This window comes from Gasterosteus aculeatus, chromosome X (genome assembly GCF_964276395.1).
Source record: "Gasterosteus aculeatus chromosome X, fGasAcu3.hap1.1, whole genome shotgun sequence".
Lineage (NCBI taxonomy): Eukaryota > Metazoa > Chordata > Actinopteri > Perciformes > Gasterosteidae > Gasterosteus > Gasterosteus aculeatus.
The window spans coordinates 15,032,278-15,058,688 of NC_135698.1; the positions used below are offsets into that span (position 1 = coordinate 15,032,278).

Consider the following 26,411-nt stretch of genomic DNA (forward strand, 5'->3'; position numbering starts at 1 on the left):
ATCCTTGGCTCCTCCAGCCGGCAGCCCTCGCTCTGTCCCGAGTACAAAGTGTTAGTCTGTCAGCAGGGTGAGAGTGCTCGCTGTTGTTTGTGCCGGCCTGCATGGCGACCATCTTTGTCTGATTGCATGCTGCGGTGACGGGGTTGGGGGTTTGGGGGGGGGGGGGGGGTTCTCTGTGCTGACTCTTTAAGGGAGTCTATCTAATCAAATGTAACCCCTTGACTTGCGGCCTTACCATTAACACCTTTTAGTGATGTGTTGAAATGAGCACGAGACGGATGAGGGATTACTCCGTGACGGTTACAGTATTAGTGTTTATTACGAAAGGCACACGCGTGTTGGATCTGTAGCAGGTGGAGATTATTGTATCAGTCATGATAGAATCTCATCAGAAAATACGATGACGTGATAAATAAATGTTATATCTGTAATATCTTTAGAAATGGTGCCTGTGTCATAAGAACAATCATCTAGAGGGGCTTTAGCAGCATATTTACAGCGTAGTCGAGAGGAATGTTACATTTCAAACAAAGCTTTAACTCTACATCCAAAACACTTCTCAAACTATCTGTTTTAATATAAAACAATAGTGTTAATAGACTTAAGTGTGTTCAAAGAAGTACAAGTACATGAAATGAAGCATTGACCATTATTAAGAAATGAAACAACAACAGTTTAAGTCACTGGTAATTATTTTACATTGTATATATGTGTGTATTTGGTTTACACATAACTGGAGCTTTGTGCCTTGTATGTGTTACACTGGAGTCACAGACAACATTTGCAGCTTTTTGAAAAATCTGGATTAAAAAGAATGACTTTTTCATTGAACAAATCATTGCTTTGAAAAAATGAACAAATAAATAATGAAATGAAATTCAAATTTGGGATAAATACACCTGCTTGATTTATATACTGTAAATGTTGTACAAATTTCACATCATGTACTACGTCGTATTTGACTTGGAAAGCTGAAACCACAGCTTGTTTTACCAGTTTCTTTAAACAAAATCTGAAATTATATATATATATATTATAACTGAAAGTTATCCATCATCTCTCTCATTGCTCTTAATAAACTAAAAAACTAAAAAACTAATTTTTTCAGCTCTTATTAACGATCGCCTGTAAAGTCAAGAACGCTAAACTGCAGGTTCAGGCGGGTCGCTCAGACGTCTGTGTCCAGCGGGAGAGGGAAGTCGAGACACGGTGACAGCGAGTCCTGACTGTGTGTGGAGCTGATCCCGGTGTCTGAGTCTGTGTCCGTGACGTCTGCAGGGGACGGTGTGAGTTTCACCGCCTGCGAGACGCCGCACCGGGTCTCGCTCTTCGGCAGGACGGGGCCGGACCCCTCCGCTCCTCCTCCGTCCCCGACTTGCAACGAACTCAGCTGGGCGGCCAGCTGCCAGCACTCCTGATCCTTGGAGACCAGCGTCGCTTCATAGTGCTTCAGCTGCTTCTCCACTTCTGCAGCTTGGCTGTGGAGGGACACGCCGGCGAAGAGGCTGCGCTTCACCTCATCTCGCAGCCCCTCCAGATCGGCGGCGCAGAGCGACCCGTCCGGCTCCGAGTCGATCCAGGAAGCGGCCGCGGCTCCTTCCTGTTCGCCTCCCTCGTAATGGCTCTGGGGGAAGTTGGCCCTAAGCTCGGCATCGATGTCCCGGGACAGCCTGCGGATCAGCTCCCGGTGCCTCTGGACCTGCAGCTCGAGCTGTTCGACCCCGTCGCTGGTGTGCAGGTACTCCTGCAGCTGCTCGTCGCTGTGCGCCCCCAAACCGCGAGCACGCGCCTGAAGCTCCGCTTCGTTCTGCATTTGCACCTCAAACTCCTCGATGTCCAAGTCCAGCTCCCTCATGCGTCGAATCTGGTCCTGGATGGCGTGGTCCTGGTTGAGGATGAGCTGCACCATCCGGTCGATCTCGTCCGCACCCGCTGCGCTGCTGCTCTCCTTGTGCAGCTTTTCGAGCTTCCGGAAAGCTTTCTTAACCACTCGCTTCTGCCGCTCCACCGGCAGAGGCTGGGTGGACGCAGCGCGACCGTGCTCCCATCGCTTTGGCTTGGCCCCCCTGGACTTTGCACCCTTCTTAGCGGGCTGAGGCACAAAATCGTTGGTTTTGACGAGAGTGAACTGGATGTTGGGTCTCTGGTCGCCCCAGGCGTTCCAGAGTCTCAGGATCCTGGTGAGAGGAGGCAAGGCTCTCTCGAAACCCTTCCACTGCTCAACGAGACAGAAGTCCTTGGCGTCCCCGTGCAGGAGGCGCTTGCTCTCCGGGACGGACTTGTGATCATCCAGTAACGCCTGAATCAAATCTGCACACGTGGTGTGCTTCGTCACTCCACAGACAACCTTGTCCTCGTTGGCGACCGTCACCTGGATCTCCTTCCCTTCCACTGGCTCGGCCTCTTTTGTCCTGATGAAGGGACAGAAAGAAACTAATTAATTCTCTTGAGGTACCTCTAGGCCCACAGTCAGGTTTACGTTTTTATTTGTCTATTGAAATATGTCAACATCTACTAGATGGTTAGTAAAAAGTCTGTATTGAGGGTCCCCTGAGGATAAACCTTATTGACGTTGCAATGCTCTGGCTTTGCCTTTGGTGCCACGAACAGGTCTTCATTTTGCAACTGACATGCTTGTTCCCAAGAGGGTAAAGCTTCCTGACTTTGCCACCACGACAAGGTTGACTTTTGTGTTCTTTAAGAATTTGCAGAATCATTTATATTCACCTTTGCTCGAGCAGTGTGTACGATATCATGGGTCGTATATCACGTCACAGCCTGACCGAGCGAGATATTATTTATGAGCCATATTGCTCAATACTAGACTCTACCTTACTTTACATACCAGATGTGACAGGAATTGAGGTGATAGGATGGGACATGCTATGAAGGTGCGGTTGTCACAAAGGTATGTTGGGATTACATACGATACATTATGTTATTAAGTCTGCGGTTAGTTTTTTTGTAAATAACTAATCTAAAAGTTGTGTTTATAGCAGGTTTCATAGAGCTTTACTTCAAACTGCAGTAGGATCCATCCTTTCCTACTCGTGTTTTAAAAGTCATCTTTCTTTCTATATTTTCTTAAATAGATCTAATGTTGCTGGTTTTCCATTAGGTCAATGAGCAGAAAACCACATTTGCTCATTTTGTGCTCCCTGGCTTGATTCTATTAGACTGTTACTCATCACTGATGATCACTTAATGGTTCAGTTCTGAGCTATTTAACCCCAAGGCACTCATTAGCTTTTCGTTTAGACCGTAAAACTTGTTCCAAAATTGACCTGTGATGGGCCGATGATATCCATTTTTTACATGCTTAATGGACCACCGGTAATACCCAGGACCTAATATCCAGTCCTTAAATGATAGGCACCGGCAATGCAGACGTCCACAACACAAACAAGTAATCCGATAAGGAGCACGTAGATAACTTTGCCAGACATTTCAATTTGATTTCAAGATAAAAAATGATGTATCATATTAACGTTCATATGAAAGAAATGTTTTGATCTATTAGGCTGACTCTGATGTACTGTATCCGACTGTCGGGGAATTACTCATATTTAAAGTTAAATCCCACTCTGATAGCAATATAAAGTGAGATGTGATACTCCAGTAATTGCAGACAGTTCAATCCCAAAGGAAAAGAGAAGGATGATGTATAGAACAACACAAGGAGACAAAAACGGAGTTCCTTTCTCTGAGGGGGAACTCTAACCCTGTGGACAAACCGCAGACCAACGTGCCTTCACCCACGAAATCAAGCAGGCAACAGCTCAAATAAATCAGAATAACGTATTTCTTTCAAATTTTTTTTTTTTTTTAAGGTCACTTTGAGGAGGTCTTAACTGCTGATGCCCTAAATGAACTACACAAATGAACAAGACCATCCCTGAGACACTTGGCTCCTGCTGAACTATTTATTATCACAATAATTGCAGATTGTTTCAGCTTAGGATAAAGGAGCTCCATGGCGCCACCGAGACGGCCGCCTCCGTCCACTGAGGCCGCAACACCATCGCGCATCGCGTCATTAATGGATTAGTGCGCACAAAGGCCTTTATCTATGGACCATTTACGTGTTCGGCCTCACTATCAAATGTCGGGTGGTGTTCTTCTTCTTCTTCATCGTGTAACTGCCGGTTGTTTGTCCGTTCAGCGCAGCCTACGTTTACCGCAGATCATGAGGGAGGACACAAGCACGCATCCTCTGAAGATGCAACGGATAAAACCCGCCTGCACGCCAACACAAGCAAGTGAGATGTGTTAAGAAACACTTAAATGACTTAAATGCTGCATTATCTCACAGTTTGCTGATTTTACAATCTGATATCGCTCTGTTTTGGTTCCCACACGGCACAAAAACACACAACTGGGACGTTGTGTAAACCGGCGCTGAATAAGGTCTCAGGAATGCGATACGTAGGCGACAGTCCAACAGGCTGGTTAATAGTTACGGAGACCCTTAGAGACGAACGAGGCAAAGCAAATACCCGAGCTATGCACAAGCCGAACAAATGGAGCATGCCTGAAGCAGTCAAAGACAACAAGCACGACTTTGACCTCAGAGCTTCAAACCCCCCCCCCACCCATTCCACGAAGGAACCTGCACACGCTGCTGCAGATCAGGACAGGAAACCCCCACCTGTATATTCAGTACAAACATTATAAGCTGGGCAGTTTCTGAAGTTATACAATTATTAATACTGAGGGATCCAGTGATAATAAAGAAAAGTACAGAAGCAAAATCCTTGTTTGGGTCTAATAAAATAAACAAATGTGAGTTAACTTCCACAAACTCCTGGACACAAATAATTGTACTTGTATTGTATTAGCAATTATAGTTCACAGAACAAACAATTCAAATTTTTGATTGTAAAATGTATCATCTCTATAAATCGTGGTGAATCAGATTGACTAGATTGCACTTTGATGTACAGTATGAAAGATGCAGACTTGTTACATCAACATTTTAAAAGCTGCATTCGCACAGTCTTTAAAATGTCGGATGTGTCTTAAGGTGTTAAAAACTTTGAGAACGGACGGCATTGCAATACATGGATGAGAGGATGGAAAAGCGTGCGAGGCCGAGCACGCATGAACCTCAGTGATACAATAACTAACGCTGGCCCACACATGTAACTGTGAGCTCATGTCTGAACAATCAAGGCGCTCTACGGACAATGTGTTTATTGCACAGAGGCTGACCCGAGCCCTCAGCTGTGCAGGAAGAGGGTACAGCGGGGAAACACCTGTATTTGTCCTGGGCCACAATCACCAACGCTCACACAACATCCTGCCCCCGCAGCTCAGGACGGGGAGGGGAGGGGAGAAATGGAGCCGCCGTGGTCGGTTTGCAACGCTACTCTGACGTAATCATAATGAAATCATTGATGTGATTGCCGTAATTAGTCTTTGGGATTGCAGTCGACTCCCTGCCACCCGCACCACGACCCGGCAGCATGTTCATAAGGGCTGTACCTGTGATGTACAGGGTGGGCCCCGTCCACAGCTTTGGGGGAATCATTTACAAAAATAACACAGATGTTGTGATATTCTTATAATTGGGAATGCAGCAATAGAATTAAGACTTCCTTATGAAATGATGGCAATGGATTTGCCGTGAAGCGTAACGCCACAGCCTCAACATCTCACGCTCGAGTGAACCCAGGAAACCTGAGCAGACCTGCTTAACCTCAACTTGATCCGACCGGCTCGGATACTGAGTGACACATCAGACATGCGGGTGGAAACCACATTTCAGTTATAAGAATATCGTCGTCAAGGTCGTCACCGCTGTCTTCCACCTCAATGCTCGTAATGACAAACAATTGTCTGTAATAAATTAGCAGAGCATGCTGGTGGTTTGAATAAGTAAAGACAAATGACAGAATTATGGCTTTGCAGTGTCTTCTCAGATCAATAGTGATGTGATAAGGTCATGCAGATGTTGTGATGGCGTATTAGCACACGTATCCTGTTGCCATTGGAATGAACATTTCAACTAGCCCAGCGGTTTTCTTGAACTGAAAAACGGTGCTGAGGTAAAACCTGTTATAAATACTTATTGTGGAAACTCTATTACCCCACTGTGACTTCCTACAGTACACTCCCTGAATAAACAATAGTTGAGATACACAAAGTGATTTCAGAGGGAAGCGGTCTGCAGTAAGTGTCCTTTGAGACATTTCCAATGGTGATATTACTAAAGCGATTCAAACTTTGATATCCAGGATAAGGAAGGTGTTTTCTGTGTTTGTTTACGGCACCGGACGAGAGGCGCTTCCTCTGTCTCTCTCTTATCTGACAGAGGATGAGGGATCAGCGAGGAAATAACATCATTTCTCTATCTGCACATGGTGATCTCTTGGATGACTCCCACTCTCGATAGGCATCTGTGCACAGAGACACAACACACCCATCACTTCCCTTCCTCTGAAAACCCACCCAGTCTTCTATTATTACCCCCCGAACAGCTTTGTAAAACACCAAATAAGTTTGTGCTCGTTGAAAACAAACCAAAATTTTCTTCCCTCTTTCACCACAAGAGACGGCGTCGAGCTGCTGCGTCGCTGGCTGGTTAACTATTGAACCCCTTTCTGAGGCCTAAGCGGGCTTCATCGGGCCAGTGTGACACACGGGATGAAGCGCTGTGATTCTTTTGATGGCTCCGGGGATCAAAGCAACTGTAACCAGCGCCACATTTATTCTGAAGTCGGACAACGTTCTGAACTGACTGGGACTCCACGTCTGATGCTTCTGCAAACATAGAGCTCCGAGTAAAAGCGTGTCTCTGAGTTGAAGCGTTTGACATGTCTGCAGATCTAAACACTCGAGGTAATTATAGGTGCTGCGATGGTAATTACTACACAACATGAAAAAAAAATAAGAACCCCACTGGAGACAGCCTCAGTCAGATGGTTTTGAAGTTATCAAAGCTCTGTGTGTGATGTGAAAATACATCCATTCTGCTGCGGAGCCACTGTCACAGAACAGAGGCCTTTTTTACAGCAATTTAGCATAAAGGCCTGTTTTTATTTCTGATCTTTAATCCAAAGACTTTTCAAGTCGAGTCTGGTGGTAAGTGAGTCTTATTTTGAAAAGCTAATGAAAACAGGTCTGCTCCTGGCCTTGGCAACATGAAACCTGTCCGTGCCTTGCGAGGGATTGGAACGTGACCTTGATACCTCAAAAAGAGAAACTCATGTCTACAAACTCTGCAAAACAAAGTCGGCAGTCAACAGTCCGCATAGAATTTGTGCACCAATAACGGTAAACAGTTTGTGGCCGTAAATCTTTTCTTTTTCCCAACTTTGGGAAACGCTGAGGCCGCAGCCATGGGTCACATCAAAAGGCCACTCGGGGAAATTATAGTTATAGGAGCGCTGAAGACAGGATCTCCCTCGACCTTAATGTAATCCGTATTAAATTTAAAAAAATAATCTTCACAGTAATTACAGCGCAGAGCAGATGCTGTTATAAGTTGATGTATACAGTAAAGTGTACTTTCACAAGGAAGAGGACCAGACAAATTATTTATAACTAAGCAATCATAATTTCATATGCACATAAAAATACCAGAGAAAATAAGAATATATTCAATTCATAGAATATTTTGACTGCTTAATAGTTCTTGAGAAAACAGAAATGCATTTGGGTTTGCCTTTTCATGGGAACATTTAGTAAACGGCACCGTTTGATCATTTTCTTTGAGAACTTTGTAGAATTTATTGTGATGGGGGTACACCGATATAACTTTGTCAGTCCCGTATTGGCATAATATCAGCAATGCTCCATTCCATCAATCCCACTGAGCCCATTCTTCAATTAACACACTGTTGGAGGGCCAGCTCTCTATTTGCCCCCCCACAAGAAGGGCCCGGGTGCCACTGCCCAGCCTGCACCAGCTCCATGGTTAGAAGACAACAAATAAAACACAGAACAATAACCTAACATTCCTTTAGCTTTAGTTTGCGACCTTGTTTCCTACCGTCGGTTGTGTTTTTATGGAGCACTGGTTTTACTCTGAGATGTATTTTATGCCCCAGTAGCACCATGTTTTTGTGTTACTTTAAGGGTCTCAAGAAGTAATGTAATTTAAAAACAAAACTGCTTCATAAGACTTTGTCCGCACCCGTACAGCGCTGTGCGCGATTCTCCCTCCTCCGCACTGCTTCCCAAACACCCAAAAAACGCGCACATACGCGACAAGTTTCCCGTGAAGAAACTTCCCTCTCACCAGCAATTTACCTGTTTTTCTGTCGAGCTTTCAGGAAGTTTTTCCCGAACGGAGCCATGACGCGGGAGCGCGGGGGGTGGGGGGGCGCGGAGCAGATATCCGAGATGCGTTACAGCCGCAGCACGGCACGACGCCGGACACTTTGTGCACTGTTTGGGGGGAAAGTTGAAGGGTGCTCCGACTGCAGCAAGTCTGTCCGCCCCATCCGAGAGGCGGAGGGAGGTGTTTCCCACACTGCGCTGTCAAGCGTGCGTGCGTGCGTGTGTGTGCGTGTGTGTGTGTGTGTGCGTGTGAGTGTGTGTGTGCCGCCTCCGATTCCACCTGCAGGGGCAACCTGAGAAACAATACACCCAGAAAATGAAACCATTCTGACAATAACAAGGCCTCAAACGGCAACATGTGGATTTAAACTGAACACAATAAAGTGGACTAATGCAGGATAAAATTAAATTAACGACATGGTTCTTCTGGTGACATGAGGATAGGACATAAAATACACTATACATTATGGCACAAGAGATAATCATTTTTGGAAGGACTGTAGTTGCAACTAAAATGCCAATGAAAGCACAATTCGCACACATATTCTAATAAAAAATATAGATTATACATAGTTTTAGTCCTTATATACAGTGCAGTTAGCAGACATAGTCTGTCTTTGACGATCAGACCTCTCTACAAATTGCCCGTAAAGTTTAATGAAAAGGCAAAAGCAAGTCCTGTAGTCGGCAGCAGAGCAGAGTGGCGGAGGACTGATGCTGGATTCAAACTACAGGGATGAAATCCAAACATGAGAGGAGGGCATCCTGCTTCACCTCCAGTCTGGCTGTTCTCTTCACACTTTGATATTGTTCAGAAGCAGCTCCGAATGGGATATTTTCTCTCTATTAAAAGGATAGAATTTCTCTGTGGGGACCAATTAGTGTGAAACTAATTCACAATTGATTTGAGACGCTTTGACTTACTTACAAAGTGCATTTTATTTTAGAGTACACCACATTATCAAAGTCAAAAAACGGGGAGAAGCTGACTTAATTAGATCATGGAAAAATGTACTGCGAGAGCAATGCTGCTAGTATTTTACATAAGCAGTTATGTGATTAATTATTTTTTGCATATGAAGTCGACACTAAAGCACCGAACAGAAATTTGAGAGGAGAAGATCTTGTGAATTTTGTGATAACACCGTATGTAGACATTGAGGATCTTAATCTCTGCATATCTGATATGTTGTTCTTCCAGGTTAGAAATATATCAGAGCAAAAGGATCAAATGTCACCGCAGAAATATACAAACGGCATGTTTGGTAAAAGTTGAATGCTTTAACAGGAGAGGATCTAGAATGGATCCCTGTGGGACTCCGTAGAAAATTCATAAACACATTCCAATATGTATGTGTTGATGATGATGATGTGTGAATGTGAGTGTGAATGGTTGTATGTCTCTGTGTAGCCCTGCGATTGGCTGGCGACCAATCCAGGATGTACCCTTCTATCGCCCAAAGTTGGCTGGGATAGACTCCAGCCCCCCCGCGACCCTGTGTGCAGGATAAGCGGTTTGACAATGGATGGATGGATGGATGGACATTCCAATATTTGTAAACCACAAATGATTGGTGTTGCTATTCAGCCAGATTTCTATGTTTTTGTTAAGGAGCTGCTACATTCCTTTTCTTTCTTTATTCACTTTGAACCTCAGGTTAAGCCAACATGAAGAAGGTGTCCTTTAGGTCCTTAGAAGAAACACGGAAATCTGAAAATCCAAATCTTATGACCACTCATCAATTGTGGTAAAAGGATTATAGTGGTGAGATTTTTTTATCTGACTTAATGTGTATTTAAGTCACATTAACATTTTAGGTCTATTTAAATGATCATTTTAGTTAAAAAAAAAAAGTGTTGGACAAGCAGTGCATTATGTCTACTGAGAGAGTTTAATATGGATACACTTAAACTTTCAAATAAGAATACATTTACAGATATTTATACCTTAAAACTAAGATGTATTTATTTCTTTCCTATTGGCTTTGAAAGTCCCCTGTTCCGCTATCATTTGTAAAATTAAAGAACCCCAAAAGATCTTCCCTATGAGACGACAGCTAAACAAACCTCCCCAGTGCCCCCCCCACCCCCCACCATGACTCTAAATCACCAAATCTCCCAAAGCTTGACGCAGGAAACCCAATGAGTTTGTGATGCCCAAGTGACGTCTGATGAATCGATGACACAGGAGGAGAGGGGCTGACGGGTGGAGGAAGGGGGGCTGTGTCGGTGGGTGGAGATGAGGAGAGAGAGGACCGATCCTCTGACATCACATTGGCTCTTATAAACCGGGGGGAATGGAGCCTACTGCACTCCACGACCAACCAGAGAACGGCGAGGAAGGGGCAGCGTGCTGTAGAAGAAGAAGAAGAGGAAGCAGCAGCATCTCTACCCAATCTCCAGCTTTTGGAGTCTGACCTTTAACCTTGTGGACTAGATTCGTCATCGGGTGAATTCTTGAGGATCGGTTTGAGTTTTATTTGTTTTCACATCAACATGCAGGCACAGCTGGCGTGTATGCTTCTCCTCTGTTTCACATGTGGTGGACTTTGTACAGGTAAGCAGCCGTTGGCTCGTTTAACGTGCATCCTGTTGTGATGTTATCATCAATCAATAACTCCCTTCATGGTTACGAAATAAACTCAAGCAGAGAATGAAACAAATCTTTGCTTCTTGCATAACTTATTTTGTGCAACAGGTGCAGTATTACAAAACTGTATTCTATAAATATTCTATAATATATATAAATATATATATTTTAATCAGTTGATCAAAAAATACTTCAGGAGGCTTATACCTTTGCAACATTAGCAAAAATATATATTCTATTTATAATATATATATATATATATATATATATATATATTTATCCTGCATACGCTCCTATCAACCATTTTCCCTCAATGATCCAATGTATTGATGTTTTTAAACCTATTATAACCGCCACACAGTATAAGCCTCTAAATAACCCACAGCAGAGGAAACCATATTTATGTTTGTCACCGTAAGATGGAAAGATGGAAAAAACTTGAATGAATTCTTAAAAATGAATAACGGCCGTTGGAATCAGAGGGCTTAGATGGGTGGTGTGTGGATCACTCTCAGCTCTGTAAATCAACCCTTAAAAGTGTCAATCAAACAAATAAAAATGCGGCCCGTCTGTAAATGTTACAAACTGCTCCAGCTCACGAGGAAGATGAAACAGACGAATCGATAACAAGCACGCCGCTCTCCGGTCTCTCATTGACGTTTATGAGTCATTGATTCTACGGGATTCATTCTATTGTTTATTAGATTTGGTTGAAGGTTATTTTACAGATTATCTTTCTGACCAACAGACGTCGACCGGGATCCGCAAGCGCTGGAAGAGGAGCTAGTCCGCAGTCTCTTCCCTTCTAAGGTATGGGGGGAGAGGAGGGGGGGGGGGGTCTTTCTTCCTCTCTTTTTATTGTAACATTAGGGACTAAAGACTTACAACCCGCCCAGTCAGCTTGTGACCCCTCACGTCTCTTCAGCCGAGCCGACACACAGACCAGGAGAACTCCTGGTGCTTCAGCCGCACAAACTCTAACAGTCCTCACTAAATGACTAACTTACTCACCGTGACCTTGTTTTGTTGGGAATGAAGGATTATTTTATACGGTTCAAATGTACAGAGCAAAACTATAGTGCTGCACTAGTTGGGCATCCACTTTTGAGATGAAAAGATGAGCTGTAAACTCGATGCCGTCAAAGCCGAGAGATGGAGTTGGTACCCAGTGTGCACGAGGAGACGGATGGTGCGAGCGTGATGAGATTCAGGAGGAGCCGACTGCATCGCAGCGGCGCATCTCGCACCCAAAAGGCTACACAATTGCTCAGCTCGTACTCGGAGGTAACCGTGACCAATCAGGCGCGGGATTCCATGCTGTTGGAGATTGCCCAGAGAGCGGGGCGATGATTGAAATAATAACCAGCCGGGTGACAGAGTGCTCACGCAGCCGCAAAGTGCCGTAGGTACACGTGGCCCTCGGTCTCTAACTGTAGCCCACACAGTCAAGGTGGGATGGGTGATGTGGAGAAAGTCAGTGGTCCCGATATCTTTCACCAAATACCTTCATCGACATTACACCCATTTTGCAGTTGAATCTGTTTACTGATGTTTATCACAAATCTTATTGTGTTACGTGGAAGCAACTCATAGACCGGCTAGAAGAGTCAAAACCAAAACCTGGGCCAGGTGAAGATATGCAAAATCTAAGACGATATCCAGCCTCATGTCACAATATCAACGTGACAATTTCTCCAGCCGACAGCGACTGATTGATCTTCCTTTTATCTGATTCAATGCTGGAGGTAGACTTCCTCTGTGGCTCTCATTTCTCTATTGCACACGATAGCCATGTATTGGGGTTCATCCTCCATCTGGCCCATGCATCCCTCACTTAAATCAACATTTCAATGTAGATTGAGCTTCTGGAGTGTCTTTCAGTGTCAAACAGAAGTCATTTTAAAATATGGCCGTAGCTGAATGTTGCGAAGCCAGTCCCTGATAGAAAATCCTACCTACCGAGAGACAAGGCTCATCTGTTAACAACAATTAACACCCTGCGTTTTCTCGTAGTCACGTCCCTCAAAGGTATTAATTACATCCGGGGGGAGGATCCTGATGAAGCTCCATCAGAGAGAATCCCTCCTATGACTTAATGAAACCACCCCTGATCGCGCTCATGCAGATAATTTAAAACTAAGCGAAAGGTGTAAAATGCATGAGTGATGCCAGTGGCTCCCCGTCCGGTTCCAGGAGTGTCGTCCTTTATGAAGTCTCTCTAAAGATTTTATTGCAGGTCTTCCTCCCCCCCGTCGGGCAAAGAAAGGAAATCTTGGCTCCCGTCTTCACGACATCAGAGGAGACTCTATTCCTCGGAGTGTTCCCTCCATTGTTCTCGGCGACACCCAAGGGTCTTTGAGGCGTTCGTGTTCTCATTATTGTGTCTGTCTTGATCTAATGGTCAAGACAGCAAATTTGTGTGTATTTAATTTTGTGCAGAAAAAGTTGAAGGTTGAACAGAGAAATGTAACGAGTAGATGTTAAAATATCTTCCTTTGCAGGCCAAACAGAATAAGCAGAGTGCCCCCTACTGGCGTGTGTCGCTGGTCGACCTGTGCAGGATGCTGAACGGCGTGCGGGAGGAAGCGTGGAGCAGCGAGGAGGAGGGCGAGGAGGAGGGCGAGCTGAGGGAGGGGAGCCTCCACCTGCGGGAGGAGCTGTACAACCTGCAAGTCCTCTGTAGAGCGCTGCAGAGCTGGGAGGAGAGGGTGAGCGCACACACACACACACACACACACACATCCTGTACTGACGAAGTCCTAAACGAAGTCTAGTACTCGTTGCTAATATGGTGGATTAGTTTTAGACGTGCGCCCGGTGCGCTCGAACACAGCAAAACGGAGTCTTGTGATGTTACAATTATCTTGCATGTTTATTTTGTTCCAAATATCATAAAACGGCAAAACTTTAACTCATAATACCTGTACCCAAAATAACAAACCGCATTGCTCACCACAAAGGCACACTGGCACATGGCACATGGCACAGTCGAAAACTGTTTGCTTCCCAAATTACCAACACCTGTGTCTTAGATTCCTGCAGGTTAAATGGCCTACCTGGGCTGATCCGAAGTCAGCTGAGCCACAAAGCGCATACAGCCCCCTAGTGGCACAGAGCAAAATTAAATGAAATAATACCAAATGTATATGGCTCCTACACATCCATTGCACTGAGGGTGTGTGTATTACTGTGTTTTTTTAAACATAAACTATTAACATATTCATTTTAGAAACTCTTATTTACCTGCACTCTTACAAAGATGTTACATATTACTTGAATTCAATTTTGTAAATTCCAAAACTGTACATTATCTTTCAGCCAACATTATTATTAACCTTATTTATTTAAAATAAGAACTATTATTACTGCTGTGGTGGTTCATATAATAGTTAGCTCAGAATAAAACATCACTGATTGACTGATTGACTGAAAATGGAAGCTTGTTTTGGTTCTGATGTAAATCAGGAAGAAAATGAAGGTAAAATGAAGGTATCCGCTACGAGGAGTTTGTATTTTTGCATTTTCAGTAAAGCGCCTGAAAACCGCAAAGAAAAATACTCACACTGTGTAGTAAATAAAAAAGGGCTGACTCCCTTTTGGTAGTGATGGACATCCAAGAGGCTTTCTATTTTATGTTGTCATGTTAAATATACCACACACCAAACCATCACACATTTCTTTGGACTTTTACTTTGAAAACGGTTTCGGAGAGCCATTGAGCCAAAACCAGTATTGGATATTGTACTAAAGTTTCTAATTTTTTTAAGCAATCTCAGCCACTTAAAAATCAGCTCAAGTAGGGAAATACGTGCTCGGGCCTTAATGATCGATGAGGCTAACAGCGTCTCTACCGACAGGGAATCCTAAAAACATGTGAACACACACTCACTCACTCATCCATCCTCCCCTCCCCCTCCTCATCATCTTCCTCCCTGTCCACGGCAGCCTCTCTTCCTGACCGCCGCGTGTCTCTCTGGCCCCTCCACAGATACTCCGTGGCCCTCAAGACTATCTGGAGGTGAACAGGGACAACCCGCTGAAGCGTAAGTCCCCGTACATCCTGAAGAGGCAAGCGGCGCACACCACCAAGTCCCGGAGGCCGTACATCTTGAAGCGGAGTACGACTTACTGACGGGCGTCCCAGAGGCCCGGGGGGGGGCGCCTGAGAGGACCAGGCGGTGTGCTCTCTGCCGAGAGGTGAACGTAGGGTTTCCTCTTTCTTCTCGTAGCTGCCATGTTTTGTTTCTGTTCTTTTCCCGTTGTCGTTGCTTTGAAAGCGGTCCGACTCTTCGATTGTGCGTCCAGCATTGAGGCCTGACTGTATTCTGCTCCTGTCAAATATAGGTCCTGAAAATAAAGTCTTGAGCATCAAGCCAAATGTGTATTTCTGAGAAATTATATTTATTTACTCTTTATCTCTGGACCTTGAGTCTGAAATAAAAGTTTGATTGATTGATTGGTATATTTCTTCTGCACTCGGAGCCCATCTGGTTTAAAGACATGATTAAAGGATTCATGATACAAAACCGCTGTGAAGTGCCAATTCTTTTCTTTTATCTAACGGCTCCCCACTTTACTTACACCAACCCACCACGAGAAATGTGCAACCACATGGTCAAATAGAGCTTTTGCTCAGCCCCGCCCCCGCTTGTACTCCAAGATGTCGGCGTTACCATGGAGCCCACACTGTCACTAATGCCACAGAAGACTATGAAAAAACAAACAACGCATAGTGTCCGTCACATCTTCTACGGTGTTTCTGAATGAACCAGATTATTGATGAGCAGACTCGTGCTGCCGGTGCAACAATACATTCTGGATGATCAGAAATGCACTTATCTTAATATCAACACAGTGCACGTTGGATCAGGGCGTGCTCATATTAGCGCGGGCTGGTGGTTTATTATTGATAGGAAATAGCTAACAGGAAATGAGCAGCACAATGAGGGGGAGACGAGAAATGACATTTATCAAGTAAAACAAATCTGCCTTTCAATAATTAATAAGCTGGAGTAGGACCAAACAAACACAACGCTGTTCACAGTGAACAAATATACTGTTTCAGTGGAGTTACTTGGCTACTTGGATTGTAGTTTCCCTCAAAAGGAAAAAAACTTTCCTTCAGCAGACACTTTAATGTGTTGAATCAACGGAGGCTTTCGTTTTGATTTTAGGTCTGTTCATATTTTGCTGAAGGTCTCCCACCAACAAGCTGATCGGCAACACAAGTGTATTTTCTTTTGCGAGATGCGTTAAGTGATCGATTAGTGCCACTATTACTGGATGTTACTCATGCTACTATCATTCTTTCAAAACCAGATGGATTGAAACAGCAACAGGTTTAAATAGTGGTGCACCGTAATGTTTATGGTGTCACAATTCTGACTCGCAAATATTCTGAAAAACAACGGAATGTCGGCACATTGACCCCCGAAAAGAGTAAACAGAGCGATGAATGATGCACACTTCATAACATTAATGTGTCATTCCAATGAAAACAAAGTAAGACATAAACGCACCATGAGCGGCCAGAGGAGCTGCACTAAATGGACATCCAGCACTCCAAAGCATCACAATCCGTTGCATAACCCTCTGAATGTACCGTCACCCGTCCATCTCCACAAATACATCTTCACAGTGATGAGATCAGACGGCCGCTTTAGGTCTTGAGGCCTTTTTTCCAGTTGGTGTGAATTATCCGCATACCTCGCTTTCAACTGATTCTCAGTGGGTCTATCTCTGCGGTAAAATAAGATTTCAATGAAAAGCTCAAATGTGATTTTCCAGTTCTTTGAGCCCCGGAGAAGATGATTACATTCACCTCCATGGTGTCGGGGCGACAGCAGAAACCTCAGAGCGCTCTCTGAAAGCCTCATCAGGTACGTCGTCTACAGCGCTGCTCCAAAACGCTGGATCTGAGATCAGTCAGCTATAAAATGAGAAGTTAACTTTTAAGTCCTCTCAATTGGACTTGCTTGTGCGTATAAAGGCCCAGTGTGCAGCATTTGGGGGTATCTATTAGTAGGACTAGAATGGAACGCTTTGTTCATAACTATGTTCCAATACAACCGAACTAGATGACATTGCAAAAGCAACGCCACAAAACAACATGGTTGTTTTACAAATGGTAAACGGACTTCTTCTCGTACAGTGTCCTTGTTTCCGGTCCTCTGAGAAGCCGCCCCCACACACAAGAAAAATAAATCACAGCCGTCCATGCCAGTGACCGCCAACAGTGCACGTGCGCACCACATGCAGCGGATGGCGGTGTTGCTCAGCGGGTCACATGGCCGCGTTCACGGAGAGGAAAGGTCCAGGAGCACCAGAAGCATCATGGAACATCAAACTGAGCCAAAGAAGGTGCCACGAGGTGATGGGAATCTGCGTCGCAACAAGGATTTTAAATGCAGGACAAAGATCATTTTAATATTTTATGTGATGTCTCTCTGCTGCCTGCATTGAGGATATTTTCACTGATTAAGACCTTTTGAAAAAAAAGATTTTCTTTTAAGTCTGAATATGTTTTCTGATTTATTTAAGAGATCTTTGTAAAAAAAACTTGACCAACATATCAATAAAATGAAACAAGAATTCTGAACCAGACTTTATCCGATGTTCACATTGATGTTGTTAAAACGCGTTGAAATTCGCACATATTTAATAACAAAATGTGTCATTTACAAATCAACAAAAAAAACATGTAGACTCTGAAATACAAGAAACATTTCCAGTATTATAAGTGGCCAACTGCTGAGGTTTTATGAGGATCTATTATGTTTTACTCTATTCCCCTGTAGTGCTTCCCCTTTAAATAGTTCTGGAAGCATTACACTTAACATCATGCAGTAAAAGGTGATTTTTCAAAAGCAAGAATAAAATATCCAGAGTAATGATAGCAATCTGTTTGGTCAGATTTCCCCTTTACAGACCACCGTTAATTATCCGGAGGCACGACAGTTCATTTGAAAAATCAACTTTAATTCTCCTCTTAATGGAACTTGGCAGAAGCCGACTAATCACACAATTTCATTCTGTGTCCAGGAAGTAATTTTCAGAGTCAGAGAGCTTTTTCTGACCTTATAATAAATAACCGACACTACGCCGCCACAATAAAATGAGCCACGGTCAGGACCCCGGGTCACACAGGTCCCCTGGATGCTTCTAAGGGTGTTTGTGTGTTTCAGTGAGAAATTGTCCCTCTATGTGGTGAAATAGTAGATAAACAACTTTTTCCTTCCTGTTAATAGGAGAACACATTTAAGCCGAGTACCAGCAGGTGGCAGTGCAGTTCAACTACAGACATCGGAACATCGTTCTGTTTCGCCCCTTCAAAATAAAGGTGAAACGTCCCACTGCATTCTCCCTAAATAAAATCTGACAATAGAGAAAACTGGACCTTGATAATGCATTTTAATCATATTCTGGGATCCATATGTCTTACTAAAGCGACTCTGGCCCAGAACTTTGAGCAGAGAAACGGGGCTCCAGAGCCTTAAATGTGACTTCTTAGGCAGAATCAGGGTTACCCAGATAATCCTGTCACAGAGACAACAGCCTTTTTATACTTAACACCACCATAGGTATGTTTCCTTGTAAATACAGTTGAAGTCAATTAGTTAATGAAGTAATTCATTTGGAGTCTTTAGCTGTCAGAAAACTAAACCCTGATTGAATAGCACCCCTTTACCTCCAAAATAAATCAGATAAAAATGCTGCACATTGACTTCTATGGTCTAGGTCAGTGGCAGCCGATGCATTAGGGCCCAAATTGTAATGATGGGAGATCTACAGCCTAGCTGTATATCAAAGGCTGATCATCAACAAGAATGGTCTGGATTGTGTATTGTTTAGCATAAAATGGGATTTGAAAATGAAATTTATTGAAACTGCTCGAGGATCAAATATGCCATCTTTAGTCACCAGCAGCATTCAAACGTTGTCCCGCCCACATGTCACTCAGGACCAATTGTGGGCTGAGCACAGCTGAGCCTGTTAGAGCGAGAATAAGAGCTGTCACTCACACACCTGCTTTTGATACCCTCATGCAACAATTTAAAACCAAACTTATTGGACAAATGTACACTTGAGCATGAGCCTGAAAGTAAAATAGAAGACAGAAGCTTTCTTTGTCAAAATGTGCCTATCTAGTTCCAATACAATTAACAAGAAAAGAGTATTAGTGGTTCTTCACTTACTGAGCACTTGAACACTTTACCTTTTCAGAATTATCTATCTGGCAGATGTGAGTAAACAAGTCTCTATTCGCAACATCGCAGGAATGCAATTTATCTTTATCTCCGCTTTCAGTGCAGATCTGTCAGTTTTTCGCAAATTTGCATGCAGCCTCAGCAGATGTCTATCGATATAACGACTCCTGTGACCCTGAAAAGATTCGGGCCTAGCACGCCTCCCACACTAGGACAGCTAGCGCCCTGCGCGCATCAATTCAACTCCATTAAAAACCTTCATCGGCATCTGCCGCTGCGGGTCTGCTTGTCTTGGCCTTTCTCCAGCCGGACGCCTCTTCACTTTAACTCCAATTTGGAGTCGGTGGATTTTTTGGCTGACAGTTGGGAACTTTACGGTGGGATACTGATGAGCGTCCTCAATCCCTCCAAGGGAAAGTCATTCTCTCATCTGGACGGCATTGCAAATTGCGCGAAAAGCCAGTCCCGATCAAGATAATGGCTTGTGAAGGAAGGAGATTAGCTCCCTTTTGTGAGGGATCTGATTGCATGGGTGGGACGGCGGCATAACAAGTGCGACCTTGTGGCAGGGACCAGCTGAAAAAGTAATTAGGCTTCACATATGGACAGAGTTTTTGGAGCCTTCAGCATTGGCAGCGAAGGGAAAAGCCACGTCGGGGCGGTTTATTGTCACAGATACAGATGCCGGTGACAGCGGCGGGTCGTGGTTACCCTTGGTTACCAAGAGTTTAGACAGCACGGAGACAAATTACAACAAGAAACAGATTTAGGACTATGTTCAACAAAGTCAAAGTCAGTGTTTGCAATCGCAAGTGTTTAACTTGAGATCTGAGGTACATGACAGATTACGGTTGTAGTTTTACAAAGTGAATTAAAACCAACACAACTTGGTGAGGTTTAGTAAAACCACATTAAACCACTTGGAACTTCCAGTCTATTGGACACAAAAGTCCCAGTAACAGTTGATCATTGATTGATAGATCGATGTCTTTATATTGCGTCGGTTTATTTTAACCATTAAACGAGCTTGGGTCATTTAGATACTTTGATTGTTAATTTGTTTGTTTTATGGGTTGGTAGGATTTATCTGTTGTTGCTCAGCAGGCGCTCAGCTACTCAGCAGATCAATCAAGGAGAGTGCTAATAGATTTGCCTCATTATGCCGTTAGCAGCGAGCGGCTGGGCTCCTTCCCGTTATGGGAGTATAGGGTATATGATGCTGCACTAAATTCATATATGTTCATATAGTTTCACTGCCATTCTCTGTTGAATGGCAAGTTACACAATGAAACAAATACTTTTCATTGCATGACAGATTCTTTTTTTTTTTTAAATGTCAATTTATGGAGGAGATCTGGGGGATCAGATGGTTGCGTTACAAGCACCGAGTACCGAGTGAAGTATTCAACCGTATCTTGATTCACGTCCACGACTTAAACAACGTTTGAACAAAGCCGCGATGAAGCTTTACACAACCGACTAGTTTTGGCTCACGTGGTCAAAAACAACGGTTAAATGTTAGAACTCAGTAGGAGACACGGTCGGCCTTTTCTCCTCATCATAGGGCCCTCCTCCACCCTGGTGCTCTTTTGATGACAATAGAATCATATTGCACAACCGACTCGTCCATTGTTAACTCGCCAACCACTGTGGATCTTATCTTTCCCACGGGAGAATCGAGAAACAGCCTTGAGATGGTGTGTTGTTGTGTGAAAGAGGGAACAACAAGCCCACGCTACGCAGCCGCCGCCGCCGCTCCGCTGGAGTCGGTCAGATCTCATCTGTATCTCAGTGGAGGCTGATGACGAAACGCCGACACTCGATTGACTGTCTGTACAAGACAGCCGGGCATCCGCACCTCCGTTGTTAGTAGACAGGCACACAAAGCGAGGCAGACGGATCCCCCGCTCTGCGACACGGCCCGACATTACAAGCGGCCCTTCGCGAAGGAGACGAGCATCGTAATTGTGGCGCGTGGCGGAGGGCCGAGCAGTCGGCGCGGCGCGGGCTGATTGTGTCTCTTCGCCTGCCTGTGATAATTAAAACCAGTCAACCTCCCCCTGTTCCAGTCGCAGTGGCGGCAGCAGAGCTGTTATTGCTCGTCCTTCAGCTGAGAGCATCGTGTTGGCCAGTGACCCGAGGGCTTTTGTTCTGATGGCTGAAAAATCTGGTGTCCAACCCCGTTTTTTTTTGGTTTGTTTTTTTAGCAATGCGCCCTGGGAAAGGACTTATCTAAGCAGCGCATGCGAGAAACCCTGACATTAATCTTTAATTATGGCCTTTACAAATTTTGGACGACATGCCCGGGAGTATGAGCGTTCCTGTGGGGGTTGGCCATGAGCAGCAGGGAGGGCCGGCGACGCGTGAGCTCATTTGGTCTCATCTAAGTCAAGGAACCATTGATCTGCAGAGACGTTGCCCGGCTCCTCTTCCTTCCAGCCGTTTGGATCACCAGACACAACGTGAGCTAAGCTCGGCATTGAGACAACGGTCCTTCGAGGTGATGGCAGTGAGCCGCCATGTGAGCCGGATTGCTGTATCTCTGATGAGAGGGTGTCTTCAGTTTACTCAAGGGGAGTGCTTTTGCTTCACACATTGTCTCTTTTTCTCTGCGTCCAGCATCGCGTCAGCAGATGAAAGGGATTTCCTGGGTCGTCTGCCCCTCTGCGATGGATCACCTGTGCTATGAGAGGGCGGCTTAACCCTGCGTGATTAAAGTGGTGACCTGCGCAGTCGTACCGTCCCGTGTACCTCGCGGATCGTCCTCATCCTCGGTTCTGCACATGTGAAGACCTTATACAGCGCAGTGCTCTTTGATGGAATGCCCGAGGCGCTTTCATCCTGGCCCTGCGCCGTTTTTCATTCCAGATCGGGCAGATAAGAACTTTTCACCTTCCGTCGTGAAGCCCGTTCGATGGCCGACGGCGCAGGTCGGCTCGCGCCTCGTCCGACGTAACCTGTTTATCATCAGCCCGAGAGCACCGGGACGCCGAGAGGCCCCTCCATCACTGGTAGACACACAATCACAAGGTTATTAAGTCGTCCATCACCTGCTTCATGTTTCCCCACCTTCAGCTTTGCTTCATCTTCCCTACTTTGAATTCCCGTGTTTACGTCTGATCATAGCATGTTATTTTTGATCTCACCACGTCCATTTCCCCCACCTCAGCGGTGGCGCCTGGCTCCTGTGGGTCTGTGCTGCAGGGAATCAAGTATACTGAACAAAATCTTTTTTTTTGGGGGGGGGCTTTCGACGCTATACCGGCATGTGCTTAAAATCACCTTGAGAGTAAACTCAAATTGTTCTTTCGCTCCACGCGCTGCCGCTGCTTCTTTGTGGGCGGAGAACGAATGGGATGCGGAACAGGAATCCCACCACGCAGCAGGATCCCAGGGGCACAAGGGGGCCGGACGGATCTGTACAATCCATATCAGCCGGATTATCACATGGGGTTTGCCCCCCCCGTGTAGGTACATGCTGGCAGTGCCATGGCAACCACAGCGATTGATTGGCTGATGTCCCCTGCCGTGCGCAGTGCAGGTCTTCTTATGCAGGATATTGGTTCCTCTACTTGCCGCCAATTGGTCGATTGGATGTGTTTTCTCCGGCGCCCGGCTGTCATGTACGCTCACCTTCCATTTGGTTCTAGATGACTTTGTAGGGGCGGTAGACGGGGAGAGTGTGACAAAGCATTCAAGGTGTCTGAAATAGTGTGGAAACGGTGGAAGCCTGAAGGTGTTAAATTAGACTCCAACAGGAGCCTCTATCCAACCGGTCACATAACCTTTTCATAACCGTGATTCTATTTCCACACAAAGCTTTATTGGAGTGTTTACATATTCATTTCATTTTGTCCGGTGTTCTGTGTGAGCTTCTTTAACGTGTTCACATTGTTGTTCATAGCAAGTGGGCCGAGTGCTCTCTGTCGAACACACTTTCCGAGCACGGCCCTATGAATGCAAACTGTTCAATTAACAGATGATACGATTTGAAAATCGATTTGTTTTATAAGAACATGGGTCGTCTAACAGCAGAGTCTAAGAGTTTGTTTTAGTTCATGGAAATTTTAGTAGTTATAATAACTAAAGTGATTGCTGTCAGCATGTTTCCATTTATTATTTGAAAGCAAATATAAATTATTGTTAAACCTTTTTACCCGCTTTTCTTCGATTTTACCCGTTTAACATTTTTTTTGTCTAGCTTCTTTACTGTGTGTGACATTTATCTGTATATGTCAGTTCATTCTTGACAATTTAACCTTTCAGAGCTTACAACTTGAAACGTGGAAGGTGTCAAAGTCATCAACCATCAGAGGAGAATTGAAGAAAGAAAGAAATTATTTAAATGTATTTATACGATTGTGATCTCATTTTAGGTAGGAGCTTTCGCTAAAGACAGTAAGTGTGAAGTGTAATGTCACTGACCAACACAGTATATGACGGCTTGGGACTAAACAACCTGTGGGTCTGTTTAAACAAGCAATAGAAAAGATCCGACATTTTGCAATAATTTAAAATTCTTGATCTAATGCACTCCTCCGGAATGATGCCTTTGACAGATGTTCCCAGGTGTTTGCCAGTACGCTTTGTGTAACAAAGTGTGTGTCCCAACTTGACAAATACCAACCCCATGCCTTGATTAAGTAATACATTAGACAGGTAGATGGAATCCAGCGTTCTGATTGGTTGAGAGTGAGTCATGGGGTGTGCATTATTAAGCGATAATGTACAGTTGCTGTTCACATTGACCCGAGCGTTCCGTATCACTGCGCACTCAAACAGGTTAGATTTTGCGCAACTGTTAGTTGACATTTCAGCTTTTAGCTCTGTGGCGATCGCTGAAAAAAAACCAGAAATCCCACGAATGATCAATTTCGGGCAATGCGAAAAAGAAAGAATTCATTTTAATATTCATATATTAACATTAACAGTTCCAGGGTTGCCCAACACCACCGCCAAACTATTACATTATTGGACTATAATGTACAGCCTCTCGTACCGTATTGCTTTAATATATATGAATATTGAAATGAATAATGTGTGGCTTTTCCTTTGGCTAAACTAAGATCTGAGTCCTTCTACTCGTGAGTTTCAAGGAAATGGAAATGTAGATGTTTCCCCCCCACTTTTTTAATGTAATATGTACACTGTATGTTCTACTTTTATTCATGTCACTCAATGCTTTTCGATGAGTGAAAGAAAACAAGTTCAGGCAAAGACTGAAAGATGACATTTTTCATCCGCGGTCGTGTAAACAGGGTTCTGTTTTCCCCGAGGCGTTCGTTATTCAAGCCTGGACACACATACTCAACACTTCGCAGCAGTTAATGCACCACAGAGTCAGCATCCATTTCTTTAATCTAATTTCAACACAGCAAATACATTTGAAACGATACGTGTAAAAAAATATATGTCATCTTACAATACAGTACCAATTAAGAGACTGATGGAAAGTTAAAACGACACAGAAACGACATCTTAACACACTCGCTCCACTTGACTACATACACAGCACATGGGAGCCCCCCCACCTGTGTAAGGTGGCATCGGTAGGCAAATACGTACAAACCCGGTGCAGATTCAATAGCAGAAGCTGAACAATAACTCATAGATCCCGACGTATAAAAGGAGTTGCTTCATCCACTGAAGAGTTTTAGTTCATGCACTTTGTACATGCTCCACTGGAAGACGGCTCACATTTCAAATAACTCCGGACCCGCGCGCTGCATCCACATTTATCACTGGCCCGGCGCTTTGGGGGACACTCGCAGCCAATATTCACTTAAGTTAAACAAACTAAGACAGTTACCTCTCTGCAAGTTAGCCTCAAACTCAAACTCTTTCTTTTCCCGTCACAGAGATGGTAATTCTTGACAAATGGACATGGAAAATGGGCATTTATTAGCTGTAAAACATCCTTTGGAATTCAGTGAAATGAAATCTGATCCTGCACACACTGTTCACTTGAGGCGCCGGTATGGATTGTGGTTTGCCAAACTCGCTGCCAACAGCAAGAAAGGCGAGCTCAGCAGTTTGCTGACATCCAGTTGAGGAATTTATGCAGCTTTTGTTGTTATCCACGAGATGTAAATCTGTCCATAAATCTGCAGCGTGTGGTTCGTTTTGGCCGCAGTCTTGTTTCAAATAAAGATCAGACGGCAATTTCTCCTCCGGAAATATCAGCCTCACAACAGGGCCGCTCTGCTCGGGCGTCCCAGAGACATCCATTACACTTGTAAAACAGCCAACGGCCCCGTGGAGACGTCGCGTGTTTATAGCTCATAAGCACGTTTAATACTGGGCCGAATTGGCACCTAGGCGCGCGTCTCAAACGAAGTCCCGCCCCCCCCTCTCCCTCTGCCCTCCTCTTCCCTCCCCCTCCCTCTGCCCCCCCAACCCTCCCCGCCCAACACCAACCCCCGGAGGCACGCGGGTCACGGAATCATTCACCCAAATGAGAAGCGACTTTCCGAAGGGAAGCGCTGAGGAAAAACAACGAGCTAATCTCATCTCGGACGGCACGTGGGGGATTCAAGGTGGCGACGCGCGACACCGAGGGAAAACAGCCGCCGCAAAACAGCTGAACAAAGCTCTACGGATGCCTGATGCCAACCTGCTTCAACCTCCTGCTCCTGGAGGCCGAGGGCGTCGTGTAAACATTTACCTCTTCATTGCGTTGTCGGGTGATTCCTCGACTAATCCCTCAGTAAACATTGCTCACCGACGGGTCGTAATTACACGAGCATGCAGAGCGCCAGGGATGTTTTCAAAGCGCGCCTCCGAAATGGCTCGGAGCGGCGCCTGGGATCGCCGGTTAGTACGCGGCGAGTTAATTCTTGCGAATGTTTGCCGTTCGGCAACACGAGGCAAGGTGGGGAATTTGAAGATGGACACATCTAAGGAAAAGTCGAGCGAGTTCCCCCAAAGCCGCCAGCCAGCAGACGGCGTTAAGCGCGAGCGAGGATCACGGCGAGGCAACCGCGTGGGAGCAGAAACACAGGAGTGGTGAGAGCGCAGCATCAGGGGGCAAGGAGCGAATTGAGATTCTGTAGCTCCAGGGGAGATGTTGTTTTGCTGGTGTACAGCGTGAGGCAAACACAGACCAATTTACTGGGGGAAAATTGTGCTGTGGTGGAAAAAAAAGACCTAAGAGCAGAACCGGCCCATTCTTCACTGTGCAATTTAATCTGAGCTCTTGCAGAAGAAGGGTAAAAAACAACAACATTGTTCTCCTGTCAGCGGCCCTGACGGAGCGCCGGGAGCTCCGCCCACTCAGACACGAAACAAGATGATTCAATCGGGGAAGAATATTTTAGGCTGGCGAAAGTTTG

The 26,411-nt window shown here is 44.9% G+C and overlaps 2 protein-coding genes across 2 annotated transcripts; one reads left to right on the plus strand and one right to left on the minus strand.

Moving 5' to 3' along the window:
• Positions 1 to 295: 295 nt before the first annotated feature.
• On the minus strand, positions 296 to 8,518 carry rassf9 (Ras association domain family member 9). The gene is made up of 2 exons (XM_040163727.2): positions 8,254 to 8,518; positions 296 to 2,411 (listed from the first exon to the last, which is right to left on the minus strand). The coding sequence occupies exons 1-2, from the start codon at positions 8,298 to 8,300 to the stop codon at positions 1,169 to 1,171; spliced, it is 1,290 nt and encodes a 429-aa protein (XP_040019661.2). The 5' UTR covers positions 8,301 to 8,518; the 3' UTR covers positions 296 to 1,168.
• A 2,071-nt stretch (positions 8,519 to 10,589) lies between these two features.
• On the plus strand, positions 10,590 to 15,242 carry nts (neurotensin). Its single transcript, XM_040164058.2, has 4 exons — positions 10,590 to 10,840; positions 11,622 to 11,683; positions 13,375 to 13,581; positions 14,862 to 15,242. Exons 1-4 carry the CDS (start codon positions 10,780 to 10,782, stop codon positions 15,003 to 15,005), a joined length of 474 nt encoding a protein of 157 aa, XP_040019992.2. The 5' UTR covers positions 10,590 to 10,779; the 3' UTR covers positions 15,006 to 15,242.
• Positions 15,243 to 26,411: the final 11,169 nt, after the last annotated feature.